This window comes from Papaver somniferum, chromosome 1 (genome assembly GCF_003573695.1).
Source record: "Papaver somniferum cultivar HN1 chromosome 1, ASM357369v1, whole genome shotgun sequence".
NCBI lineage: Eukaryota > Viridiplantae > Streptophyta > Magnoliopsida > Ranunculales > Papaveraceae > Papaver > Papaver somniferum.
Window position 1 is genome coordinate 38,709,560 of NC_039358.1, and position 24,674 is coordinate 38,734,233.

At 36.8% G+C, this 24,674-nt stretch overlaps 1 protein-coding gene and 2 long non-coding RNA genes across 3 annotated transcripts; all 3 read left to right on the forward strand.

Moving 5' to 3' along the window:
- Positions 1-397: 397 nt before the first annotated feature.
- Positions 398-3,653, forward strand: LOC113327797. The gene is made up of 3 exons (XR_003349218.1): positions 398-478; positions 2,171-3,327; positions 3,483-3,653. It is a non-coding gene; the product is annotated as an uncharacterized LOC113327797 (long non-coding RNA).
- An 8,377-nt stretch (positions 3,654-12,030) lies between these two features.
- Positions 12,031-13,499, forward strand: LOC113283652 (polyadenylate-binding protein 4-like). Its single transcript, XM_026532985.1, has 2 exons — positions 12,031-12,305; positions 12,586-13,499. Exons 1-2 carry the CDS (start codon positions 12,203-12,205, stop codon positions 13,185-13,187), a joined length of 705 nt encoding a protein of 234 aa, XP_026388770.1. The 5' UTR covers positions 12,031-12,202; the 3' UTR covers positions 13,188-13,499.
- Positions 13,500-20,379: 6,880 nt separating this feature from the next.
- Positions 20,380-21,824, forward strand: LOC113283660. Its single transcript, XR_003327568.1, has 2 exons — positions 20,380-20,634; positions 20,911-21,824. It is a non-coding gene; the product is annotated as an uncharacterized LOC113283660 (long non-coding RNA).
- The last annotated feature ends 2,850 nt before the right edge of the window (positions 21,825-24,674 follow it).

Below are 24,674 nucleotides of genomic sequence, written 5' to 3' on the forward strand. Positions count from 1 at the left end.
GAACAACTGGGATTGGATCATAGATGGACGAAGTTGAAGCCCAACACACTCTATTATGTATATATAGACTTTACTATATATAACAGAAACATAAGCCAATTTCTCTCCATATTCTTTTTCTTCTCAGATTCAGTTTCTCTCTCTCAACCCCCCCCCCCTCTTCCTCTCCTCTTCTCTACTGATGCGGGAAATCTTGTTTTTTCTTCATTCATTTTCTCCATTCTTTAATTTCTAGTTTTTTGTATTAAGATAATTCTAGTTCTCATTAGATCTGATCTCATCTCATCTGAGTATTTGCTTGTTTTTCAGGGAAGGAGATGTGTTTGGAAGGAGAGGAAATCGACAGCTTAAACAACTCTGGAGACTTCGTGGATTATTAGAACGATTATATGTTGCACTCATTGTTCTTTTGATCTGTTGTATCTCTCTTTTCACTACTTTCAAGAGTACTACCAATCGCCCTGGGATTCACTCCGGTGTAAGTTCTCTCACTCTCTTTAACTCATTTCTGTTTTAATTCGCGTTCATAGACATGAATCAAGTTAAGCCCCAGGTATTCAGCAAAAAAGATTTTTATATTTGATGAGATTTAGGAAGAAATTATCATCATCAATCAAATTATTGTTGTATTGTGTGCTGGACACAATCTGAATGATTGGAAATATTGGGAATGATGATGGTGATGATATGAATGGGAACCTATTTTCTTTTTCTTGATCTTGCATTGTTTGGTGATTTTTTCGATCCGTACATATATATGGTCCTTTTTGATGTTTGATTTTTCGATCTCCATGCTTTGTTAGTTTATTCTCGTGAAAATAGGTCAGATCTAGATGGATCCTCACATTTTTTGTTTATTTCGTTATGAGATTTTCCTATACTAGTTTCTTTTTGTTAGTTTTAGATTTTTTTCACTTTGTTTTTCTTTATGAACCATCAATACATATATGATGTACTGGTAGTTTTTGATGAAAATAGTTCAGATCATGCTTGTTTGTTGTTACAAATTGTTTGGACCATCAGTACATATATGGAATACTGATAAAAATATCTTTAATTTTGTTGTATTTATAGTTTTTTAAATTTTTTTTGCTTGATCTAGAAGTACATATATGCAATACTGAGATATAACTATTTTGATTTTGTTGTATTTGTAGATTTATAAGTTTTTTTTGACATGCAGTTGATTTTTACTTATGAATCATAGGTACATATATGGAATACTGAAAAGAACTTCCTTAATTTGATTATCTTTTTGTTTTTCGCTTCAAAACCACGCTTGTTTGTAGATTCAGATGTTATTATCCACAAGTACATATGTCAGATACTGATATGAAGTGCTCTTTGTTGTGTTTGATTCATAGTTTTGTCACCTTTTTAGTCTTATCCTTCAGTAAGTATGTTAAATACGGTAATATGTCTTTCTATTCTCTTATTTTTCATAGATCTGTCACCTATTCTTGTCATGCAGTTGATTTGTAATTCAAGAATCTTTAGTACATATGTCACATAGTGATAGTAAGTGCTTTTTGTTGTGTTTGATTCAGTACGTGTGTGAAATACTGAAATAGATTCTAGTTTTGTTGATGTGTTTTACGCGGTACGTATTCATATACAGGTTTGTACTCGCCATTTTGCAGGTACAACCATGGTTTAATTTCCCTCCTTTTGGTATTGCTTCTTTTTCTCCCGCTGATGTACCTATGAAATCCATGAAAAGTAGATTACTGTGTAGAATAGGCTTTCATTGGTGTTTCCTTTTGCCGTGTGTTGTTTTTGCTGCTCAAAACCACCGTTACTCCATTGGTACTGCCTTTTGGTATTGCTTCTCAACCATATGTATCAAACGACATCAAAGTTGGCTGGGAGACAACCGGCCGTTGATGATGAGCATATGGAGTTGGTACTATGGTGTTGAGCTGTTAATATTGAACTAAAGCCCCAACTGCTATGGAGTTGCATTAGCCAATACAGTCTACATGAGTCGTGTATACAAATAACTAACCTTAAGTTAATTACTATCAAAGAATATTTCTATCTTGCAACGATTGTCGTTTTTAAGAATGCATTTTAGCTCCAGTCTGTTCTCCCTGACACCAATGTTGATCTTTTTTTTATCAACTCTATATACAACTAAATGGTTAACCATTTCTTTATTTTTCCTTTGCAGGAAGAGTCGACCAAAGATGAGAAAAATGCTATTGAAAAATTGCCACAATAATAGGGATTTTCCGGTGTAGAATGATTGCTCTCACAGGTTTGGTTCAGTTAATATGTTAACTTAACTTTCTTATTTATCATCTGGACAGTTGTTAATGCTGACTAAGTTGAACACATCAGATGAAACAATGGTTTTGATAAAGCTTAGGAAATGAGCATAAATTGGAGACATGGCGCAGAACTCAGGAATTGATTTAGATGTCTTTGAAAAGAATTCTTCTTCAATGGAACATTAATTGATTTTTTCCATGACCATTGTCTTCTATATTGATATTTTCAGGAGTTTGGGTTTTGCTATTTTATTATCCTATCGAGTATATATTTCCATGACAATAATAGAGCCTTGCAAGCAGATTAAATTTATTAATATGTGCGCATGTCTGAGTTGCATAACAAATGTGACATAGAGAACTTCGTTGTTGGAACAGATGTGTACTTTTCTCAGTAACACTCAAGGTTGGGGTTCCTTCATTGATCCACCTAATTGCAATCCCTGTGCTTGCTTAGAACCATTTTTATTTTAGATGTTAAATTAATGTCTCCTGCGTTTCAGATTCGGCTCTTCTTAGATTTGATTAAGCTACTGTTGATAAAAAAATTCTCATTATGTGGTAACAATCGACAGGTAAAATCATTGATAACCTCCCATGGTAATTTGAATTTAATTACACCCCTTTTAAATTCTTTATGGCTATGATTGAGGAAAACTATTAATGTTAGATTTGGGGTAAAGCACAGCTTATGCTGTAAATGTCTTCTCATTGTTGATACTAATGTTTTTTTTCTTTTTCTTAATGTATTAACTGTTTGTGTATTAGATGCTTTGGATTAATGACAGGGGCATCAAGAATGCCAATTATGTGCTTCCAGTTTAGTTTTTTGGTTGTCGATTAACTGTAAGAAACTAACAAAAACAAAGAACATAGTTGCACGACTTATTTCAGCAGAAGTAATATGGTTTTTCAGTTATATTATGACTGGATTTCTATGAGATTGCTGCTTTGTTGACCAGACTTCGATGTATTTCTGCAGGATTTATTGGTGGAGACCGCGACAGATCAGGATGGCTCAGTCAGTAATATCACCGTGCAGCCCACAGTTTTTCAGGTTCATTAAATTCTGGATTTATTGGTGTAGACCATTTGTCGTGCATTATGAGTTTTATTTGCATTGGTTTGTATGGTTCCTCAAATTAGACTCTGTATGTTTGGGCATAAGTTATGGCCCCTATGATGAACGTTTAAATTTTTGTGTGTCTGCAGGCATTGGTACTAGTAGTACGTAAAGCGAGTCAATCTATATGCAGTTAAGAAGAAAACGATAATAGAAGATCCTTGCTTTGCCCCCAGAAGCATGGCAATACAGTCGAAGAAAAATTATAATCATCACAATGTATGTGATGTAACACGTTTTCTAATTTATTTATCATTGATTCTTACAGATTTGTATTCTACCTGGAAGCAGTGCAGCAAATATGTACTCGAATTTGTAAGCATTCAGATATATAATCGGATTTGTAAGCAGTACGACAGATATGTACTCAGATTTCTAAGCAGTGCGACAGATATGTACTCAAATTTGTAAGCAGTGTAGCAAATATGTACTCGAATTTTTAAGCAGTGTACCAGATATGTACTCAAATTTGTAAGCAGTGTAGACACACACGTATGGTAGTAATGGGCATTATGAACATTTCCATGTTTTAATTAATTTTGGACCTCCGGATAAAAAAAAATCCGGTTGGACCCTACTATAAATAACTATATGGGCCTAGGACCAAACAAGAAATTTTCCTTCCCCTATATCGGTTGAACTCCCTGATTTGAGGTTCGCTATTTTGCTTGTATTTTATGTTCGCTAAATAATCAATTGATGTGCTAAAAACCACAGGTGTATTTAGATTGATACTGTTAGTAACCCCCCTAAATCGATTAAACCCCCTGATTTGAGGGTCTAGTATTTATGTTTAAATAATCAATTTCAATTTTGAGATCCCAAGCCACCAATTAAAATTTCCTAATTCTCTAGTCTAAAAACCACAGGTGTTGATACCAAGAACCTCAAGACCCATACCTGCGGCAATTGTGGGATTATTGGTGATCACTGGACAATAAACACTATCCGTTTTAAAAACCTCCCAGCAGGTATCCTCAACAGTAACCTGAAACGGCTCTGCCTTGACTATGGCCCGGTTGAAGTTGAGGTAATAAGAGACGTCGGTCTGGTATCCTTTGAGAACAGGGAAGATGCACAAATGGCAATTGACAAGCTCAATGGTTCGACTTTTAAAGGTCACGTTATCACAGTCGAGTGGCCTTCTAAACCAGAACCCCAGATAAACTCATGCAGGCATTGTTTAAAGACCGACTCGGATTTGATAACTCGCAAGACATTGTTGGATTTGTATGTCCATAACACTATCCGTGTTAGATATTTATCAGGAAAGGACAAGTCAGACATAGCCACACTATGTGGTACTATTGGGCCAGTTTCTCGTGTTATTGGGCCTGGATTGTATGAGGGCCCGGAACATCTGAGGTTGCTGGTGACCTTTGAGAACAAGGAGGATGCAGTGAAGGCAGTTGACACGCTCAACGGTTCTCTTTTTAAAGGTCGCGTTCTCACAGTCGAGCGGCCTTAAGGTTATATCTGTTCTCCCGCAGTCGAGTGGCCTTCCACGAAATCGTATAAAGTTATCTCTGTAGTTTGTTATTTCTCGTATGTATTAACTCGTATCACTCATCTAACCCAACTTATGCCTAAACCAAATTATGCCCTTGCGCAGGGTATGTTTGGGGCATATCTTTGAGTGCTATCTGTAGTTAGTTTATTTATGTTATCTGTTAACTGGAAATGCACACTTGATGGAAGTGTTTTATGAGCCGACCTCTCAGGCTGGATGATATTTTCATGTAGTTCAACTTTAATGCATGGTTTCCTTATATTACTATATAAACAAGAGTGTCATCTGTCATTATCCCTCTCAATTCAGATTAGAACGCTTTTGGGGTGTCTGTTGGGTCGAATCAACAGATTGACTATCTTTGCAAGGGCCTATAAGCTTCACTGTACCGTTTATCATCAGATGGTGGCAACCACATTTTGGAGCATATTTTCAGTTAAAAGTAGTATGTTTTTTTAGCACTGCAATGCGGTTAGTAGACCAAACAGTAGTGTTGCACCAAGTTTCCTCTATCCAATTCGAGTACAACCCTGTCTTTCATTCATAAACCTAACTTCATTGAAATCCCACGGATACACCACGGAATGGGCCAAATGGACTTCATTATATAAAGTTCTCTCCAAAGTCTTCTTCTTTCGGCAACACTGCAAGAAGCATAAACTCAAGAGAAAAGCAAAGAAAAATAACCAATGCAGTTTTTAAAGGGTTTTTGGCCGAAACTATGTTTGATTTCAATAATAGGGTGAAAACTGGATGGGAATAATAGGGTGAAAACTGGATGGGGTTGGCGAACGTGACCAAAACTAAATGTATTTTGGTATTTGGACGTTTCTGCCCTTACCTTTTTATTTTATGACCTGTTTTTCCTTGTCCGTTCCCAACATCCGATTTTATTTTTTAACAGTTACCGATTATTATTTGACTGTGGCTTACGTGGGTTTTGGGATAACTCATCCAGACACCGTATAAATGTCGGGAGGATAGGTATAAGGGATATCTATCAGAGTCTCGACATCAATTTTGTGGAGTCCCGACACTGCATATTTGGATCTCATTATACGTTTACTAAACGTGATTATCAAAAAATTATACAATCATTAGCGAAATAGTTATTATTAATCGGCCTCGATGTCTAGATGTTGTTACTCAAATCTTTTATTTCTCATCTTGCTCTTCACTTCTATTTCTTCAACTTCAGGTCTCCAAAGAGCTCATTTTTCTTCTTCCACAGAACATACACGACACCCATCTTGCTTTATCGAGTCTTTCCTGGATGTTGTCTTGGCCATGTTGATTGTTCGTCCATGTGAATGGGTCCCCTTTGAAACTAAGATCAATGTGTCCCATCTGATCCATTAAATTAAGAAAAGGATGTGATTGTGCATTGGTGACTGGTATGCCGTCTTTTTTCTCTGATTGGTCTGTCACTTCGTTGAAATCTCCCAGGAGTAATCAAGGTGTTCAAGTGCTAGGAAAAATTGTTGAAAAGACTTCCCAAAAGAATTTTCTTAGGTCTGGGTGTGGAGGGCATACATACCTGTGCAATTCCAAAGAGGCCCTGGAGCAGGGGGTGTGAAGAGTGCATGAATGTAATTCAGGGACTTCAAGATGATTTGGACATTGACCTCGTTTTCCATAATAGGCATAAGCCTCCCTTTCAACCTTCTTTAAGAAAACAATAATGGTTTTGACATTATAATGTTTGCGCGATGCGCATGATTTGAAATACATTGGACAACGTTTCTGAAAGCAATAAAATGGTCGGTTTATACGTCGAGATAAGTCACGTAGGTGTTGAATTGTTGTTGGTTGGTTTAAACCTTGATAATTCCATGATAGAGTAGTCATATTCCGTGGTTTGGAATGATATTGATGGTAATCTTGGTGGAATTATTGCACTAATCACTAATTATATTAACCGAATGATACAACTAATCACTACACTAACTTAATTGAAATGGGTAATTTTGATATTCTTACTAACCTCCCTAAATCGATTAAACCCCCTGATTTGAGGGTCGCTAATTGCTAGTATTTATGTTTAACTACACCACACTTATCTTTCTCTTCACTTCAGGTCTCCAAAGAGCTCATTTTTCTTCTTCCACAGAACATACACCACACCCATCTTGCTTTATCGAGTCTTTCCTGGATGTTGTCTTGGCCATGTTGATTGTTCGTCCATGTGATTGGGTCCCCTTTGAAACCAAGAACAATGTGTCCCATCTGATCCATTAAATTAAGAAAAGGATGTGTTTGTGCATTGGTGACTGGTATGCCGTCTTTTTTCTCTGATTGGTCTGTCACTTCGTTGAAATCTCCCAGGAGTAATCAAGGTGTTAAAGTGCTGGGAAAAATTGTTGGAAAGTCTTCCCAAAAGAATTTTCTTAGGTCTAGGTGTGGAGGGCATACATACCTGTGCAATTCCAAGGAGGGCCTGGAGTAGGGGGTGTGAAGAGTGCATGAATGTAATTCAGGGACTTCAAGATGATTTGGACATTGACCTCGTTTTACATAATAGGCATAAGCCTACCTTTCTACCTTCTTTAGGAACAAAATAATGGTTTTGAATTATAATGTTTGCGCGATGTGCATTATTTGAACTACATTGGACAACGTTTCTGAAAGCAATAAAATGGTCGGTTTATACGTCGAGATAAGTCATGTAGGTGCTGAATTGTTGTTGGTTGGTTTAAACCTTGATAATTCCATGTTAGAGTAGTCATATTCCGTGGTTTGGAATGATATTGATGGTAATCTTGGTGGAACTATCTTGACTGGACTTGGTGGGTTCAAATTTGTGTGTTCCTCGAGGTTCTTCTAAATGAAATGGTATAAGAGATTGAGTGTTGAATTATAGGCTTGGGTATGGGAAGGTGTTTTGTAATTGATGTTGTGAAATACTCTGTGATGTAATTTTAAAGTGGTAAGTTTTTTTCATTCACTCGGACTTGTGTAGACTCGATTTTAGACTCAAAAATAGAAAACACTAAAAATAAAGGAAATATATTCACAAAAGGTTATCACAGTATCGAGAGGTACTGAGACTCAGGATTCCACCAAATTCCATTCATGTGACTCAAATAATAATTCCAATCAATTACAGTTCAAATAATAAAAATATGGACTCTTGTTCTTTGCCAAAAATAGATTTTTGAAAAGCAATGACTGTAAATCACAAGAATGATGTATCAAAAATACATAGACCAAGCATACACTATCAAACGAAATCACACCCATTCAATAAAAATTATAAGTGAATTAAAAATAAATGCAAATAGTCATAAAAGAATTATTAGAATTACCGCATGCGTGAAATATGGCTTCCTCCATCATCCCAGTGTTGGGGTTTAGCTCCTCATATTAATCACTTTCTCAAAATACATGTTTATAGCTCAGAAGTTGATTAAAAGAGTGAAAAGAATAAAATCAGTGAATCTGAGACGCACAGAAAGCGTCCAGAGAAGAACGATAGAAAAGAAGTGCGTCTGTTTTTGTTGTTTTAAGACTGAGCCACGTCTCTCCTTGTTACTGTTGAAGAACGACTGTCTCTGAGAGTCTGCTCTTCGTGTTCTTCGTGCTCTTCAATGGCAGCAGCAGCAACAACAGTGTACAGAAATCTCCTTATTCACGCCTCCTGAGCTCTCCCATCGACCCCAAAATCCTCGTCCCCCCTTCTATATGACCCAACCAATCTATTTATATCAAAAAGACCGATTAAATCTCTCCCAAATCTTCCAAAATCTCTTCCTTTCTCTTCACGGAAAAGTTGCGGCAATTTCTTGTTTTAGAATTTATACGCGTTTATGAGCTTCCCCACTTATCTAAAACTCTTCCTTAGATAGATACAAAACTTTTGGAAGGTTTATAGCACTTTAATCTCTCTAAAATTTCCTAAAACAGGTCACACACGTGACTTTCCATATTTTGCTGTTGTGATAAAAATCCGTCGATTGAGCCCAAGTTGATTGAGTTAAACATCCATATTAGATTCCTAGACCCATAAGGCGTCTATCCTATGAAAATCAGAGGTTTAGTCGACCTCAAACTCCTCCAAATCACGATCACCAAATCTTCCAGTTAAGTTCTTTATTTTCCCGCCAAAACAATATTTGAATGTCAAAGGGAGAGGTTACCCTTTATCCGGGATGCTGGGGTCCGCATAACATTTATCCCTTGGGTGCCTTTTGTAAATTTTTTGGGATGTTTTTAACACTTCTTCGGGGTTCCTCTGGGGTATTTCTGGCATGTCTCCAACATACTTCTGGGGTGCTTCTGGTACGTTATCTACGGAGGTTCAAATGCCACATTTTATGCCAATTTCGCTGCAAAAGCTTATTTTTCCAAAAACACCTACAAAGACACAAAAAGCCATAATAAATACAAAATCGAGCACCAACAATATATACAAATGAGATTATATAAGACACAAAAACGTGTTATCACTCTGGAAGATCAATATTGATGAAATTATCTAAATTTATTTGAATAAAAGAAGAGTTTATATTATGTTAATGTTATTTACTGTGGATGAAAAATTTATTTAATGCTCTTTAGTCGTCATCAAGATTAGCATGCGATTCAGGATGATGGGTATTCGGGGTTTAACCGAGTGATAATAGTCAACTTATGGAGACTCACAAAAAAAATCATGCAAAATACAATTTTTTTTTGAAGAACTAAACTACAACGGAACCTATGGAATTCATATGTGAAAAGGTATGAGAGTAATATGAGGTCAGTTACCCGCCAATATATTCTGGCAGGTAACTGAACATATCTTTTTCCTACACCTATGGTACACCACTTATATGAAATTCAATTGAGATCGACATCCGACCGACTTATGTTCTCTAGTGAAACCGTATACCAAAACCAAGAACGTTGTGTCCATAGTACGATGAAAACAAACGAAAAGAGAAAGTCCCCGTCTTCCATCTTTATTTTTCTTAATTATTTAGTCATGTAAATTTCCGTTGGATGTTTTCATCAAGAAAAATAAGCTCCCCGAGAAAAGAAAAAAAAGGATGGACCATAAAAGCGAAGGAGTTGGTTCAGATGTCGAAGATAAGAGTCTTGGTTCGTTTTAGGTCACGATAAGCCTCAGCCAAGCTTGTACTCTCCACATAATAACTCACAAGGCTATAACAAGGATGCTAAAGGGTTATAATAGGAGAGTATGCGACGCCCTAACATCCAAACACAATTGGATCAAAAATATATAGTAACATGATAGTAAAGTAAAATACGAATAGGGTTAAAATCGTAACATTAGTAAATGTTAGAATTGATGAAGTGGATGTGGATGATGTACTCTGGACTAGAGGTTCGTTTAGAGATGAAGGGTGTTTTCAGGCATACCTAAAAATTTATAGGCATACCAAGTGAAGACAAAAAGGGATACCAAATAACAAAATCAGAAAGCCCCTTAACCAAATTTTTTTATAATGACAAATCTGCCCTTTATATATTAGTGTTAATAATCTGGATTAGTGATTAAAATTTTTGTTTGTGATTAAGATAATTTTCAGAATTATAAGGTTTGTTTGTGTAGATGAAAAATTTTGGGGGAAAAAAATTTTTATTGAGAAGGAGAAGGAGAAAGTGAGAATAAAAATTTCTTGATTCAATGGAGGATGAGGAGTATCATTCATCATACAAAAAACCTAGTAAAATACATATCAACTACAACAATGATTCCCAAATGCCTGATTTCTTAGATTATGAGAATGATTTTGCGAATCATGAACAGTTCGTCTTACATCTATAAGCCGAACCAATACCTTGATGAACAGTTCGGCTAGCTGAAACTGTTTAGGTATGTGCCGAACATATATTTTCCACTTCCAACCCATTTGCTAGACACTAGTTCGGCTTGTATAAAATTTTTCTAGAAAGACGAACCTATTCCTGAGAGTTCTGGAATAAAAAAATTTAACGGTTCGGCTTATATAATGAAAATCGTATGAGCCGAACCATTTCTTTCATGAATGAAAAGGGTATATTCTGCACAACCAAAATAATGAAGGGCATCTCATACAGTTTATTCTTTCCATTCATGAATGAAAAGGGTATTTCGTGTACTTCATCTAATGAACAGTTCGGCAAGCTGAAAGTGTTATTATTATGAGCCGAACCTACTAGTTCGGCTTGTTTAAAAATGTCATAATGAGCCGAACCTAATCCTGTGTGATCTGGAGGAAAAATTATGTGAGGTTCGGCTTATATTGAGAAAATCGTAAGCGCCGAACCTTTTGGTAGTACATGGTTCGGCTATTTATATAAGTATTATATAATCCAACCTGATCATTTATATTCCTGATAATTGTTGGGGTAAGAGTTTTGTATTGGTTCGGCACGTAATGTGAATATTGTAATAGCCGAACCTCGTAAATGTGCAAGGTTCGGCACATATTATGATTATCGAATATGCCGAACCCCTATGCATCTTTATCTGTGACTAGGCTCGGATTGAAATTTCATGCCGAACTGTTCATATACACTTACATGAAGGTTTTGTGAAGAACACTATATTACCACCTGGGAAGTTCGGCTATCGTTTATAAATGAATTATCAGCCGAATTGTTCATAAGAACTTTCAGAATGAAGAACAATGAACAGTTCGGCTCATAATTCATCTCGCTAATCAACCGAACTTCGTTCTGTAACCACAACAAGTTCTAGTTTTTTCTCAATTAATCATATTTCATCAATCAAGAACAATAAAATAAGAGAGGGTTTATAGAAAATACATTCTAATCATCATTTTAAGAGTTGGTTCTTCACTCCGTTGAATTTATGCGTCCGATCCTTCAATTTCTTCGTGTCATTCAATTGGCGGATTCGAAGAAGATTTAGAATGATTACCTACTACTGATTTCTTTGTGCCTGTTATTTTTGTAGTTGTGTTTGATCAACGATAAAATTTTCACCAATCGACGATTAAACTTTCACGATCAAATATTTTGTCGATGGTTTTGGGAGAGGGGATTGGGTAGAGAAGAAGAGAAGATGTTTAAGTTTAAAACTGATTTTGATTTTTGATTTTTAAATTAAGAATAAAGGTAATTTTAGATATGCCTAAAAACAGCCTTCTTAGATATGCCCTAGAAAGTGCTAGAGAGGTTTGTCGGTTGAACAGCTGGGATTGGATCATAGATGGACGAAGTTGAAGCCCAACACACTCTATTATGTATATATAGACATAGTCTGTTCATGGAACCCTAAATAAAATCTAGAGCCGCTTCAATTTCTCGATCCATCAAAAGATAAAAGAAAAGAAAATCCGTCGATTAGTCATGTCGAAATCCACCGGCAGGTTTCATGAAGAAAAAGAAGTTCTTGAATTGAAAAGGCAAAAGATCGACCATGGAAGCCAAGGTGTTGGTTCTGCTGCTGAAGGTATTATCAATCTGAAATATTGCTATTAGTAATTCCCCTAAATCGGTTGAACTCCCTGATTTGAGGTTCGCTATTTTGCTTGTATTTTATATTCGCTAAATAATCAATTGATGTGTTAAAAACCACAGGTGTATTTAGATTGATACTGTTAGTAACCCCCCTAAATCGATTAAACCCCCTGATTTGAGGGTCTAGTATTTATGTTTAAATAATCAATTTCAATTTTGAGATCCCAAGCCACCAATTAAAATTTCCTAATTCTCTAGTCTAAAAACCACAGGTGTGGATACCAAGAACCTCAAGACCCATACCTGCGGCAATTGTGGGATTATTGGTGATCACTGGACAATAAACACTATCCGTTTTAAAAACCTCCCAGCAGGTATCCTCAACAGTAACCTGAAACGGCTCTGCCTTGACTATGGCCCGGTTGTTTCTGTTGAGATAATGAGAAACGTCGGTCAGGTATCCTTTGAGAACAGGGAAGGTGCACAAATGGCAATTGACAAGCTCAATGGTTCGACTTTTAAAGGTCACGTTATCACAGTCGAGTGGCCTTCTAAACAAGAACCCCAGATAAACTCATGCAGGCATTGTTTAAATACCGACTCGGATTTGATAACTCGGAAGACATTGTTGGATTTGTATGTCCATAACACTATCCGTGTTAGATATTTCTCAGGAAATGACAAGTCAGACATAGCCACACTATGTGGTACTATTGGGCCAGTTTCTCGTGTTATTGGGCCTGAATTGTATGAGGGCCCGGAACATCTGAGGTTGCTTGTGACCTTTGAGAACAAGGAGGACGCAGTGAAGGCAATTGACACGCTCAACGGTTCTCTTTTTAAAGGTCGCGTTCTCACAGTCGAGCGGCCTTAAGGTTATATCTGTTCTCTCGCAGTTGAGTGGACTTCCACGAAATCGTATAAAGTTATCTCTGTAGTTTGTTATTTCTCGTATGTATTAACTCGTATCACTCTATCTAACCCAACTTATGCCTAAACCAAATTATGCCCTTGCGCAGGGTATGTTTGGGGCATATCTTTGAGTGCTATCTGTAGTTAGTTTATTTATGTTATCTGTTAACTGGAAATGCACACTTGATGGAAGTGTTTTATGAGCCGACCTCTCAGGCTGGATGATATTTTCATGTAGTTCAACTTTAATGCATGGTTTCCTTATATTACTATATAAACAAGAGTGTCATCTGTCATTATCCCTCTCAATTCAGATTAGAACGCTTTTGGGGTGTCTGTTGGGTCGAATCAACAGATTGACTATCTTTGCAAGGGCCTCTTAGCTTCACTGTACCGTTTATCATCAGATGGTGGCAACCACATTTTGGAGCATATTTTCAGTTAAAAGTAGTATGTTTTTTTAGCACTGCAATGCGGTTAGTAGACCAAACAGTAGTGTTGCACCAAGTTTCCTCTATCCAATTCGAGTACAACCCTGTCTTTCATTCATAAACCTAACTTCATTGAAATCCCACGGATACACCACGGAATGGGCCAAATGGACTTCATTATATAAAGTTCTCTCCAAAGTCTTCTTCTTTCGGCAACACTGCAAGAAGCATAAACTCAAGAGAAAAGCAAAGAAAAATAACCAATGCAGTTTTTAAAGGGTTTTTGGCCGAAACTATGTTTGATTTCAATATAGGGTGAAAACTGGATGGGTATAGGGTGAAAACTGGATGGGGTTGGCGAACGTGACCAAAACTAAATGTATTTTGGTATTTGGACGTTTCTGCCCTTACCTTTTTATTTTATGACCTGTTTTTCCTTGTCCGTTCCCAACATCCGATTTTATTTTTTAACAGTTACCGATTATTATTTGATGGCTTACGTGGGTTTTGGGATAACTCATCCAGACACCGTATAAATGTCGGGAGGATAGGTATAAGGGATATCTATCAGAGTCTCGACATCAATTTTGTGGAGTCCCGACACTGCATATTTGGATCTCATTATACGTTTACTAAACGTGATTATCAAAAAATTATAAATCATTAGCGAAATAGTTATTATTAATCGGCCTCGATGTCTAGATGTTGTTACTCAAATCTTTTATTTCTCATCTTGCTCTTCACTTCTATTTCTTCAACTTCAGGTCTCCAAAGAGCTCATTTTTCTTCTTCCACAGAACATACACCACACCCATCTTGCTTTATCGAGTCTTTCCTGGATGTTGTCTTGGCCATGTTGATTGTTCGTCCATGTGAATGGGTCCCCTTTGAAACTAAGATCAATGTGTCCCATCTGATCCATTAAATTAAGAAAAGGATGTGATTGTGCATTGGTGACTGGTATGCGTCTTTTTTCTCTGATTGGTGTCACTTCGTTGAAATCTCCCAGGAGTAATCAAGGTGTTGAAGTGCTAGGAAAAATTGTTGAAAAGACTTCCCAAAAGAATTTTCTTAGGTCTGGGTGGAGGGCATACATACCTGTGCAATTCCAAAGAGGGCCTGGAGCAGGGGGTGTGAAGAGTGCATGAATGTAATTCAGGGACTTCAAGATGATTTGGACATTGACCTCGTTTTCCATAATAGGCATAAGCCTCCCTTTCAACCTTCTTTAAGAACACAATAATGGTTTTGAAATTATAATGTTTGCGTGATGCGCATGATTTGAAATACATTGGACAACGTTTCTGAAAGCAATAAAATGGTCGGTTTATACGTCGAGATAAGTCACGTAGGTGTTGAATTGTTGTTGGTTGGTTTAAACCTTGATAATTCCATGATAGAGTAGTCATATTCCGTGGTTTGGAATGATATTGATGGTAATCTTGGTGGAATTATTGCACTAATCACTAATTATATTAACCGAATGATACAACTAATCACTACACTAACTTAATTGAAATGGGTAATTTTGATATTCTTACTAACCTCCCTAAATCGATTAAACCCCCTGATTTGAGGGTCGCTAATTTCTAGTATTTATGTTTAACTACACCACACTTATCTTGCTCTTCAACTTCAGGTCTCCAAAGAGCTCATTTTTCTTCTTCCACAGAACATACACCACACCCATCTTGCTTTATCGAGTCTTTCCTGGATGTTGTCTTGGCCATGTTGATTGTTCGTCCATGTGAATGGGTCCCCTTTGAAACCAAGAACAATGTGTCCCATCTGATCCATTAAATTAAGAAAAGGATGTGTTTGTGCATTGGTGACTGGTATGCCGTCTTTTTTCTCTGATTGGTCTGTCACTTCGTTGAAATCTCCCAGGAGTAATCAAGGTGTTAAAGTGCTGGGAAAAATTGTTGGAAAGTCTTCCCAAAAGAATTTTCTTAGGTCTAGGTGTGGAGGGCATACATACCTGTGCAATTCCAAGGAGGGCCTGGAGTAGGGGTGTGTGAAGAGTGCATGAATGTAATTCAGGGACTTCAAGATGATTTGGACATTGACCTCGTTTTACATAATAGGCATAATCCTTCCTTTCTACCTTCTTTAGGAACAAAATAATGGTTTTGAATTATAATGTTTGCGCGATGTCCATTATTTGAACTACATTGGACAACGTTTCTGAAAGCAATAAAATGGTCGGTTTATACGTCGAGATAAGTCATGTAGGTGCTGAATTGTTGTTGGTTGGTTTAAACCTTGATAATTCCATGTTAGAGTAGTCATATTCCGTGGTTTGGAATGATATTGATGGTAATCTTGGTGGAACTATCTTTACTGGACTTGGTGGGTTCAAATTTGTGTGTTCCTCGAGGTTCTTCTAAATGAAATGGTATAAGAGATTGAGTGTTGAATTATAGGCTTGGGTATGGGAAGGTGTTTTGTAATTGATGTTGTGAAATACTCTGTGATGTAATTTTAAAGTGGTAAGTTCTTTTCGTTCACTCGGACTTGTGTAGACTCGATTTTAGACTCAAAAATAGAAAACACTAAAAATAAAGGAAATATATTCACAAAAGGTTATCACAGTATCGAGAGGTACTGAGACTCAGGATTCCACCAAATTCCATTCATGTGACTCAAATAATAATTCCAATCAATTACAGTTCAAATAATAAAAATATGGACTCTTGTTCTTTGCCAAAAATAGATTTTTGAAAAGCAATGACTGTAAATCACAAGCATGATGTATCAAAAATACATAGACCAAGCATACACTATCAAACGAAATCACACCCATTCAATAAAAATTATAAGTGAATTAAAAATAAATGCAAATAGTCATAAAAGAATTATTAGAATTACCGCATGCGTGAAATATGGCTTCCTCCATCATCCCAGTGTTGGGGTTTAGCTCCTCATATTAATCACTTTCTCAAAATACATGTTTATAGCTCAGAAGTTGATTAAAAGAGTGAAAAGAATAAAATCAGTGAATCTGAGACGCACAGAAGCGTCCAGAGAAGAACGATAGAAAGAAGCGTCGTTTTTTGTTGTTTTAAGACTGAGCCACGTCTCTCCTTGTTACTGTTGAAGAACGACTGTCTCTGAGAGTCTGCTCTTCGTGTTCTTCGTGCTCTTCAATGGCAGCAGCAGCAACAACAGTGTACAGAAATCTCCTTATTCACGCCTCCTGAGCTCTCCTATCGACCCCAAAATCCTCGTCCCCCCTTCTATATGACCCAACCAATCTATTTATATCAAAAAGACCGATTAAATCTCTCCAAAATCTTCCAAAATCTCTTCCTTTCTCTTCACGGAAAAGTTGCGGCAATTTCTTGTTTAGAATTTATACGCGTTTATGAGCTTCCCCACTTATCTAAAACTCTTCCTTAGATAGATACAAAACTTTTGGAAGGTTTATAGCACTTTAATCTCTCTAAAATTTCCTAAAACGGTCACACACGTGACTTTCCATATTTTGCTGTTGTGATAAAAATCCGTCAATTGAGCCCAAGTTGATTGAGTTAAACATCCATATTAGATTCCTAGACCCATAAGGCGTCTATCCTATGAAAATCAGAGGTTTAGTCGACCTCAAACTCCTCCAAATCACGATCACCAAATCTTCCAGTTAAGTTCTTTATTTTCCCGCCAAAACAATATTTGAATGTCAAAGGGAGAGGTTACCCTTTATCCGGGATGCTGGGGTCCGCATAACATTTATCCCTTGGGTGCCTTTTGTAAATTTTTTGGGATGTTTTAACACTTTTCGGGGTTCCTCTGGGGTTTTCGGGCATGTATCCAACACTTCTGGGGTGCTTCTGGTACGTTATCTACGGAGGTTCAAATGCCACATTTTGAGCCAATTTCGCTGCAAAAGCTTATTTTTCCAAAAACACCTACAAAGACACAAAAAGCCATAATAAATACAAAATCGAGCACCAACAATATATACAAATGAGATTATATAAGACACAAAAACGTGTTATCACTCTGGAAGATCAATATTGATGAAATTATCTAAATTTATTTGAATAAAAGAAGAGTTTATATTATGTTAATGTTATTTACTGTGGATGAAAAATTTATTTAATGCTCTTTAGTCGTCATCAAGATTAGATGCGATTCAGGATGATGGGTATTCGGGGTTTAACCGAGTGATAATAGTCAACTTATGGAGACTCACAAAAAAAATCATGCAAAATACAAATTTTTTTTGAAGAACTAAACTACAACGGAACCTATGGAATTCATATGTGAAAAGGTATGAGAGTAATATGAGGTCAGTTACCCGCCAATATATTCTGGCAGGTAACTGAACATATCTTTTTCCTACACCTATGGTACACCACTTATATGAAATTCAATTGAGATCGACATCCGACGGACTTATGTTCTCTAGTGAAACCGTATACCAAAACCAAGAACGTTGTGTCCATAGTACGATGAAAACAAATGAAAAGAGAAAGCCCCCGTCTTCCATCTTTATTTTTCTTAATTATTTAGTCATGTAAATTTCCGTTGGATGTTTTCATCAAGAAAAATAAGCTCCCCGAGAAAAGAAAAAAGAGGATGGACCATAAAAGCGAAGGAGTTGGTTCAGCTGTCGAAGATAAGAATCTTGGTTCGTTTTAGGTCACGATAAGCCTCAGCCAAGCTTGTACTCTCCACATAATAACTCACAAGGCTATAACAAGGATGCTAAAGGGTTATCATAGGAGAGTATGCGACGCCCTAACATCCAAACACAATTGGATCAAAAATATATAGTAACATGATAGTAAAGTAAAATACGAATAGGGTTAAAATCGTAACATTAGTAAATGTTAGAATTGATGAAGTGGATGTGGATGATGTACTCTGGACTAGAGGTTCGTTTAGAGATGAAGGGTGTTTTAGGCATACCAAGTGAAGACAAAAAGGGATACCAAATAACAAAATCAGAAAGCCCCTTAACCAAATTTTTTTATAATGACAAATCTGCCCTTTATATATTAGTGTTAATAATCTGGATTAGTGATTAAAATTTTTGTTTGTGATTAAGATAATTTTCAGAATTATAAGGTTTGTTTGTGTAGATGAAAAATTTTGGGGGAAAAAAATTTTTATTCAGAGAAGAAGGAGAAAGTGAGAATAAAAATTTCTTGATTCAATGGAGGATGAGGAGGATCATTCTTCATACAAAAAACCTAGTAAAATACATATCAACTACAACAATGATTCCCAAATGCCTGATTTCTTAGATTATGAGAATGATTTTGCGAATCATGAACAGTTCGTCTTACATCTATAAGCCGAACCAATCCCTTGATGAACAGTTCGGCTAGCTGAAACTGTTTAGGTATGTGCCAAACATATATTTTCCACTTCCAACCCATTTGCTAGACACTAGTTCGGCTTGTATAAAATTTTTCTAGAAAGACGAACCTATTCCTGAGAGTTCTGGAATAAAAAAATTTAACGGTTCGGCTTATATAATGAAAATCGTATGAGCCGAACCATTTCTTTCATGAATGAAAAGGGTATATTCTGCACAACCAAAATAATGAAGGGCATCTCATACAGTTTATTCTTTCCATTCATGAATGAAAAGGGTATTTCGTGTACTTCACTAATGAACAGTTCGGCAAGCTGAAAGTGTTATTATTATGAGCCGAACCTACTAGTTCGGCTTGTTTAAAAATGTCATAATGAGCCGAACCTAATCCTGTGTGATCTGGGAAAAATTATGTGAGGTTCGGCTTATATTGAGAAAATCGTAAGCGCCGAACCTTTTGGTAGTACATGGTTCGGCTATTTATATAAGTATTATATAAGCCAACCTGATCATTTATATTCCTGATAATTGTTGGGGTAAGATTTTGTATTGGTTCGGCACGTAATGTGAATATTGTAATAGCCGAACCTCGTAAATGTGCAAGGTTCGGCACATATTATGATTATCGAATATGCCGAACCCCTATGCATCTTTATCTGTGACTAGGCTCGGATTGAAATTTCATGCCGAACTGTTCATATACACTTACATAAGGTTTTGTGAAGAACACTGTATTACCACCTGGGAAGTTCGGCTATCGTTTATAAATGAATTATCAGCCGAACTGTTCATAAGAACTTTCAGAACGAAGAACAATGAACAGTTCGGCTCATAATTCATCTCGCTAATCAGCCAAACTTCGTTCTGTAACCACAACAAGTTCTAGTTTTTTCTCAATGAATCATATTTCATCAATCAAGAACAATAAAATAAGAGAGGGTTTATAGAAAATACATTCTAATCATCATTTTAAGAGTTGGTTGTTCACTCCGTTGAATTTATGCGTCCTTCAATTTCTTCGTGTCATTCAATTGGCGGATTCGAAGAAGATTTAGATGATTACCTACTACTGATTTCTTTGTGCCTGTTATTTTTGTAGTTGTGTTTGATCAACGATAAAATTTTCACCAATCGACGATTAAACTTTCACGATCAAATATTTTGTCGATGGTTTTGGGAGAGGGGATTGGGTAGAGAGAAGAGAAGATGTTTAAGTTTAAAACTGATTTGATTTTGTTTAATTAAGAATAAGGTGTAATAATATATATTGTTTTTATAGGTCATTTCATTTAGAATATAAAGTTAGAATAAATGGTATGTAATTTTAGGTATGCCTAAAAACAGCCTTCTTAGATATGCCCTAGAAAGTGCTAGAGAGTTTTGTCGGTTGAACAGCTGGGATTGGATCATAGATGGACGAAGTTGAAGCCCAACACACTCTATTATGTATATATAGACATAGTCTGTTCATGGAACCCTAAATAAAATCTAGAGCCGCTTCAATTTCTCGATCCATCAAAAGATAAAAGAAAAGAAAATCCGTCGATTAGTCATGTCGAAATCCACCGGCAGGTTTCATGAAGAAAAAGAAGTTCTTGAATTGAAAAGGCAAAAGATCGACCATGGAAGCCAAGGTGTTGGTTCTGCTGCTGAAGGTATTATCAATCTGAAATATTGCTATTAGTAATTCCCTAAATCGGTTGAACTCCCTGATTTGAGGTTCGCTATTTTGCTTGTATTTTATGTTCGCTAAATAATCAATTGATGTGAAAAACCACAGGTGTATTTAGATTGATACTGTTAGTAACCCCCTAAATCGATTAAACCCCCTGATTTGAGGGTCTAGTATTTATGTTTAAATAATCAATTTCAATTTTGAGATCCCAAGCCACCAATTAAAATTTCCTAATTCTCTAGTCTAAAAACCACAGGTGTGGATACCAAGAACCTCAAGACCCATACCTGCGGCAATTGTGGGATTATTGGTGATCACTGGACAATAAACACTATCCGTTTTAAAAACCTCCCAGCAGGTATCCTCAACAGTAACCTGAAACGGCTCTGCCTTGACTATGGCCCGGTTGTTCGTGTTGAGATAATGAGACGTCGGTCAGGTATCCTTTGAGAACAGGGAAGGTGCACAAATGGCAATTGACAAGCTCAATGGTTCGACTTTTAAAGGTCACGTTATCACAGTCGAGTGGCCTTCTAAACAAGAACCCCAGATAAACTCATGCAGGCATTGTTTAAATACCGACTCGGATTTGATAGCTCTCAAGACATTGTTGGATTTGTTTGTCCATAACACTATCCGTGTTAGATATTTCTCAGGAAATGACAAGTCAGACATAGCCACACTATGTGGTACTATTGGGCCAGTTTCTCGTGTTATTGGGCCTGAATTGTATGAGGGCCCGGAACATCTGAGGTTGCTTGTGACCTTTGAGAACAAGGAGGACGCAGTGAAGGCAATTGACACGCTCAACGGTTCTCTTTTTAAAGGTCGCGTTCTCACAGTCGAGCGGCCTTAAGGTTATATCTGTTCTCTCGCAGTGAGTGGACTTCCACGAAATCGTATAAAGTTATCTCTGTAGTTTGTTATTTCTCGTATGTATTAACTCGTATCACTCATCTAACCCAACTTATGCCTAAACCAAATTATGCCCTTGCGCAGGGTATGTTTGGGGCATATCTTTGAGTGCTATCTGTAGTTAGTTTATTTATGTTATCTGTTAACTGGAAATGCACACTTGATGGAAGTGTTTTATGAGCCGACCTCTCAGGCTGGATGATATTTTCATGTAGTTCAACTTTAATGCATGGTTTCCTTATATTACTATATAAACAAGAGTGTCATCTGTCATTATCCCTCTCAATTCAGATTAGAACGCTTTTGGGGTGTCTGTTGGGTCGAATCAACAGATTGACTATCTTTGCAAGGGCTCTTAGCTTCACTGTACCGTTTATCATCAGATGGTGGCAACCACATTTTGGAGCATATTTTCAGTTAAAAGTAGTATGTTTTTTAGCACTGCAATGCGGTTAGTAGACCAAACAGTAGTGTTGCACCAAGTTTCCTCTATCCAATTCGAGTACAACCCTGTCTTTCATTCATAAACCTAACTTCATTGAAATCCCACGGATACACCACGGAATGGGCCAAATGGACTTATATAAAGTTCTCTCCAAAGTCTTCTTCTTTCGGCAACACTGCAAGAAGCATAAACTCAAGAGAAAAGCAAAGAAAAATAACCAATGCAGTTTTTAAAGGGTTTTTGGCCGAAACTATGTTTGATTTCAATAATAGGGTGAAAACTGGATGGGAATAATAGGGTGAAAACTGGATGGGGTTGGCGAACGTGACCAAAACTAAATGTATTTTGGTATTTGGACTTTCTGCCCTTACCTTTTTATTTTATGACCTGTTTTTCCTTGTCCGTTCCCAACATCCGATTTTATTTTTTAACAGTTACCGTTATTATTTGACTGTGGCTTACGTGGGTTTTGGGATAACTCATCCAGACACCGTATAAATGTCGGGAGGATAGGTATAAGGGATATCTATCAGAGTCTCGACATCAATTTTGTGGAGTCCCGACACTGCATATTGGATCTCATTATACGTTTACTAAACGTGATTATCAAAAAATTATACAATCATTAGCGAAATAGTTATTATTAATCGGCCTCGATGTCTAGATGTTGTTACTCAAATCTTTTATTTCTCATCTTGCTCTTCACTTCTATTTCTTCAACTTCAGGTCTCCAAAGAGCTCATTTTTCTTCTTCCACAGAACATACACCACACCCATCTTGCTTTATCGAGTCTTTCCTGGATGTTGATTGGCCATGTGTGAATGGGTCCCCTTTGAAACTAAGATCAATGTGTCCCATCTGATCCATTAAATTAAGAAAAGGATGTGATTGTGCATTGGTGACTGGTATGCCGTCTTTTTTCTCTGATTGGTCTGTCACTTCGTTGAAATCTCCCAGGAGTAATCAAGGTGTTGAAGTGCTGGGAAAAATTGTTGAAAAGACTTCCCAAAAGAATTTTCTTAGGTCTGGGTGTGGAGGGCATACATACCTGTGCAATTCCAAAGAGGGCCTGGAGGGGGGTGTGAAGAGTGCATGAATGTAATTCAGGGACTTCAAGATGATTTGGACATTGACCTCGTTTTCCATAATAGGCATAAGCCTCCCTTTCAACCTTCTTTAAGAACACAATAATGGTTTTGAAATTATAATGTTTGCGCGATGCGCATGATTTGAAATAATTGGACAACGTTTCTGAAAGCAATAAAATGGTCGGTTTATACGTCGAGATAAGTCACGTAGGTGTTGAATTGTTGTTGGTTGGTTAAACCTTGATAATTCCATGATAGAGTAGTCATATTCCGTGGTTTGGAATGATATTGATGGTAATCTTGGTGGAATTATTGCACTAATCACTAATTATATTAACCGAATGATACAACTAATCACTACACTAACTTAATTGAAATGGGTAATTTTGATATTCTTACTAACCTCCCCAAATCGATTAAACCCCCTGATTTGAGGGTCGCTAATTGCTATATTTATGTTTAACTACACCACACTTATCTTGCTCTTCACTTCAGGTCTCCAAAGAGCTCATTTTTCTTCTTCCACAGAACATACACCACACCCATCTTGCTTTATCGAGTCTTTCCTGGATGTTGTCTTGGCCATGTTGATTGTTCGTCCATGTGAATGGGTCCCCTTTGAACCAAAAGAACAATGTGTCCCATCTGATCCATTAAATTAAGAAAAGGAGTGTTTGTGCATTGGTGACTGGTATGCCGTCTTTTTCTCTGATTGGTCTGTCACTTCGTTGAAATCTCCCAGGAGTAATCAAGGTGTTAAAGTGCTGGGAAAAATTGTTGGAAAGTCTTCCCAAAAGAATTTTCTTAGGTCTAGGTGTGGAGGGCATACATACCTGTGCAATTCCAAGGAGGGCCTGGAGTAGGGGTGTGAAGAGTGCATGAATGTAATTCAGGGACTTCAAGATGATTTGGACATTGACCTCGTTTTACATAATAGGCATAAGCCTACCTTTCACCTTCTTTAGGAACAAAATAATGGTTTTGAATTATAATGTTTGCGCGATGTGCATTATTTGAACTACATTGGACAACGTTTCTGAAAGCAATAAAATGGTCGGTTTATACGTCGAGATAAGTCATGTAGGTGCTGAATTGTTGTTGGTTGGTTTAAACCTTGATAATTCCATGTTAGAGTAGTCATATTCCGTGGTTTGGAATGATATTGATGGTAATCTTGGTGGAACTATCTTGACTGGACTTGGTGGGTTCAAATTTGTGTGTTCCTCGAGGTTCTTCTAAATGAAATGGTATAAGAGATTGAGTGTTGAATTATAGGCTTGGGTATGGGAAGGTGTTTTGTAATTGATGTTGTGAAATACTCTGTGATGTAATTTTAAAGTGGTAAGTTTTTTTCGTTCACTCGGACTTGTGTAGACTCGATTTTAGACTCAAAAATAGAAAACACTAAAAATAAAGGAAATATATTCACAAAAGGTTATCACAGTATCGAGAGGTACTGAGACTCAGGATTCCACCAAATTCCATTCATGTGACTCAAATAATAATTCCAATCAATTACAGTTCAAATAATAAAAATGGGACTCTTGTTCTTTGCCAAAAATAGATTTTTG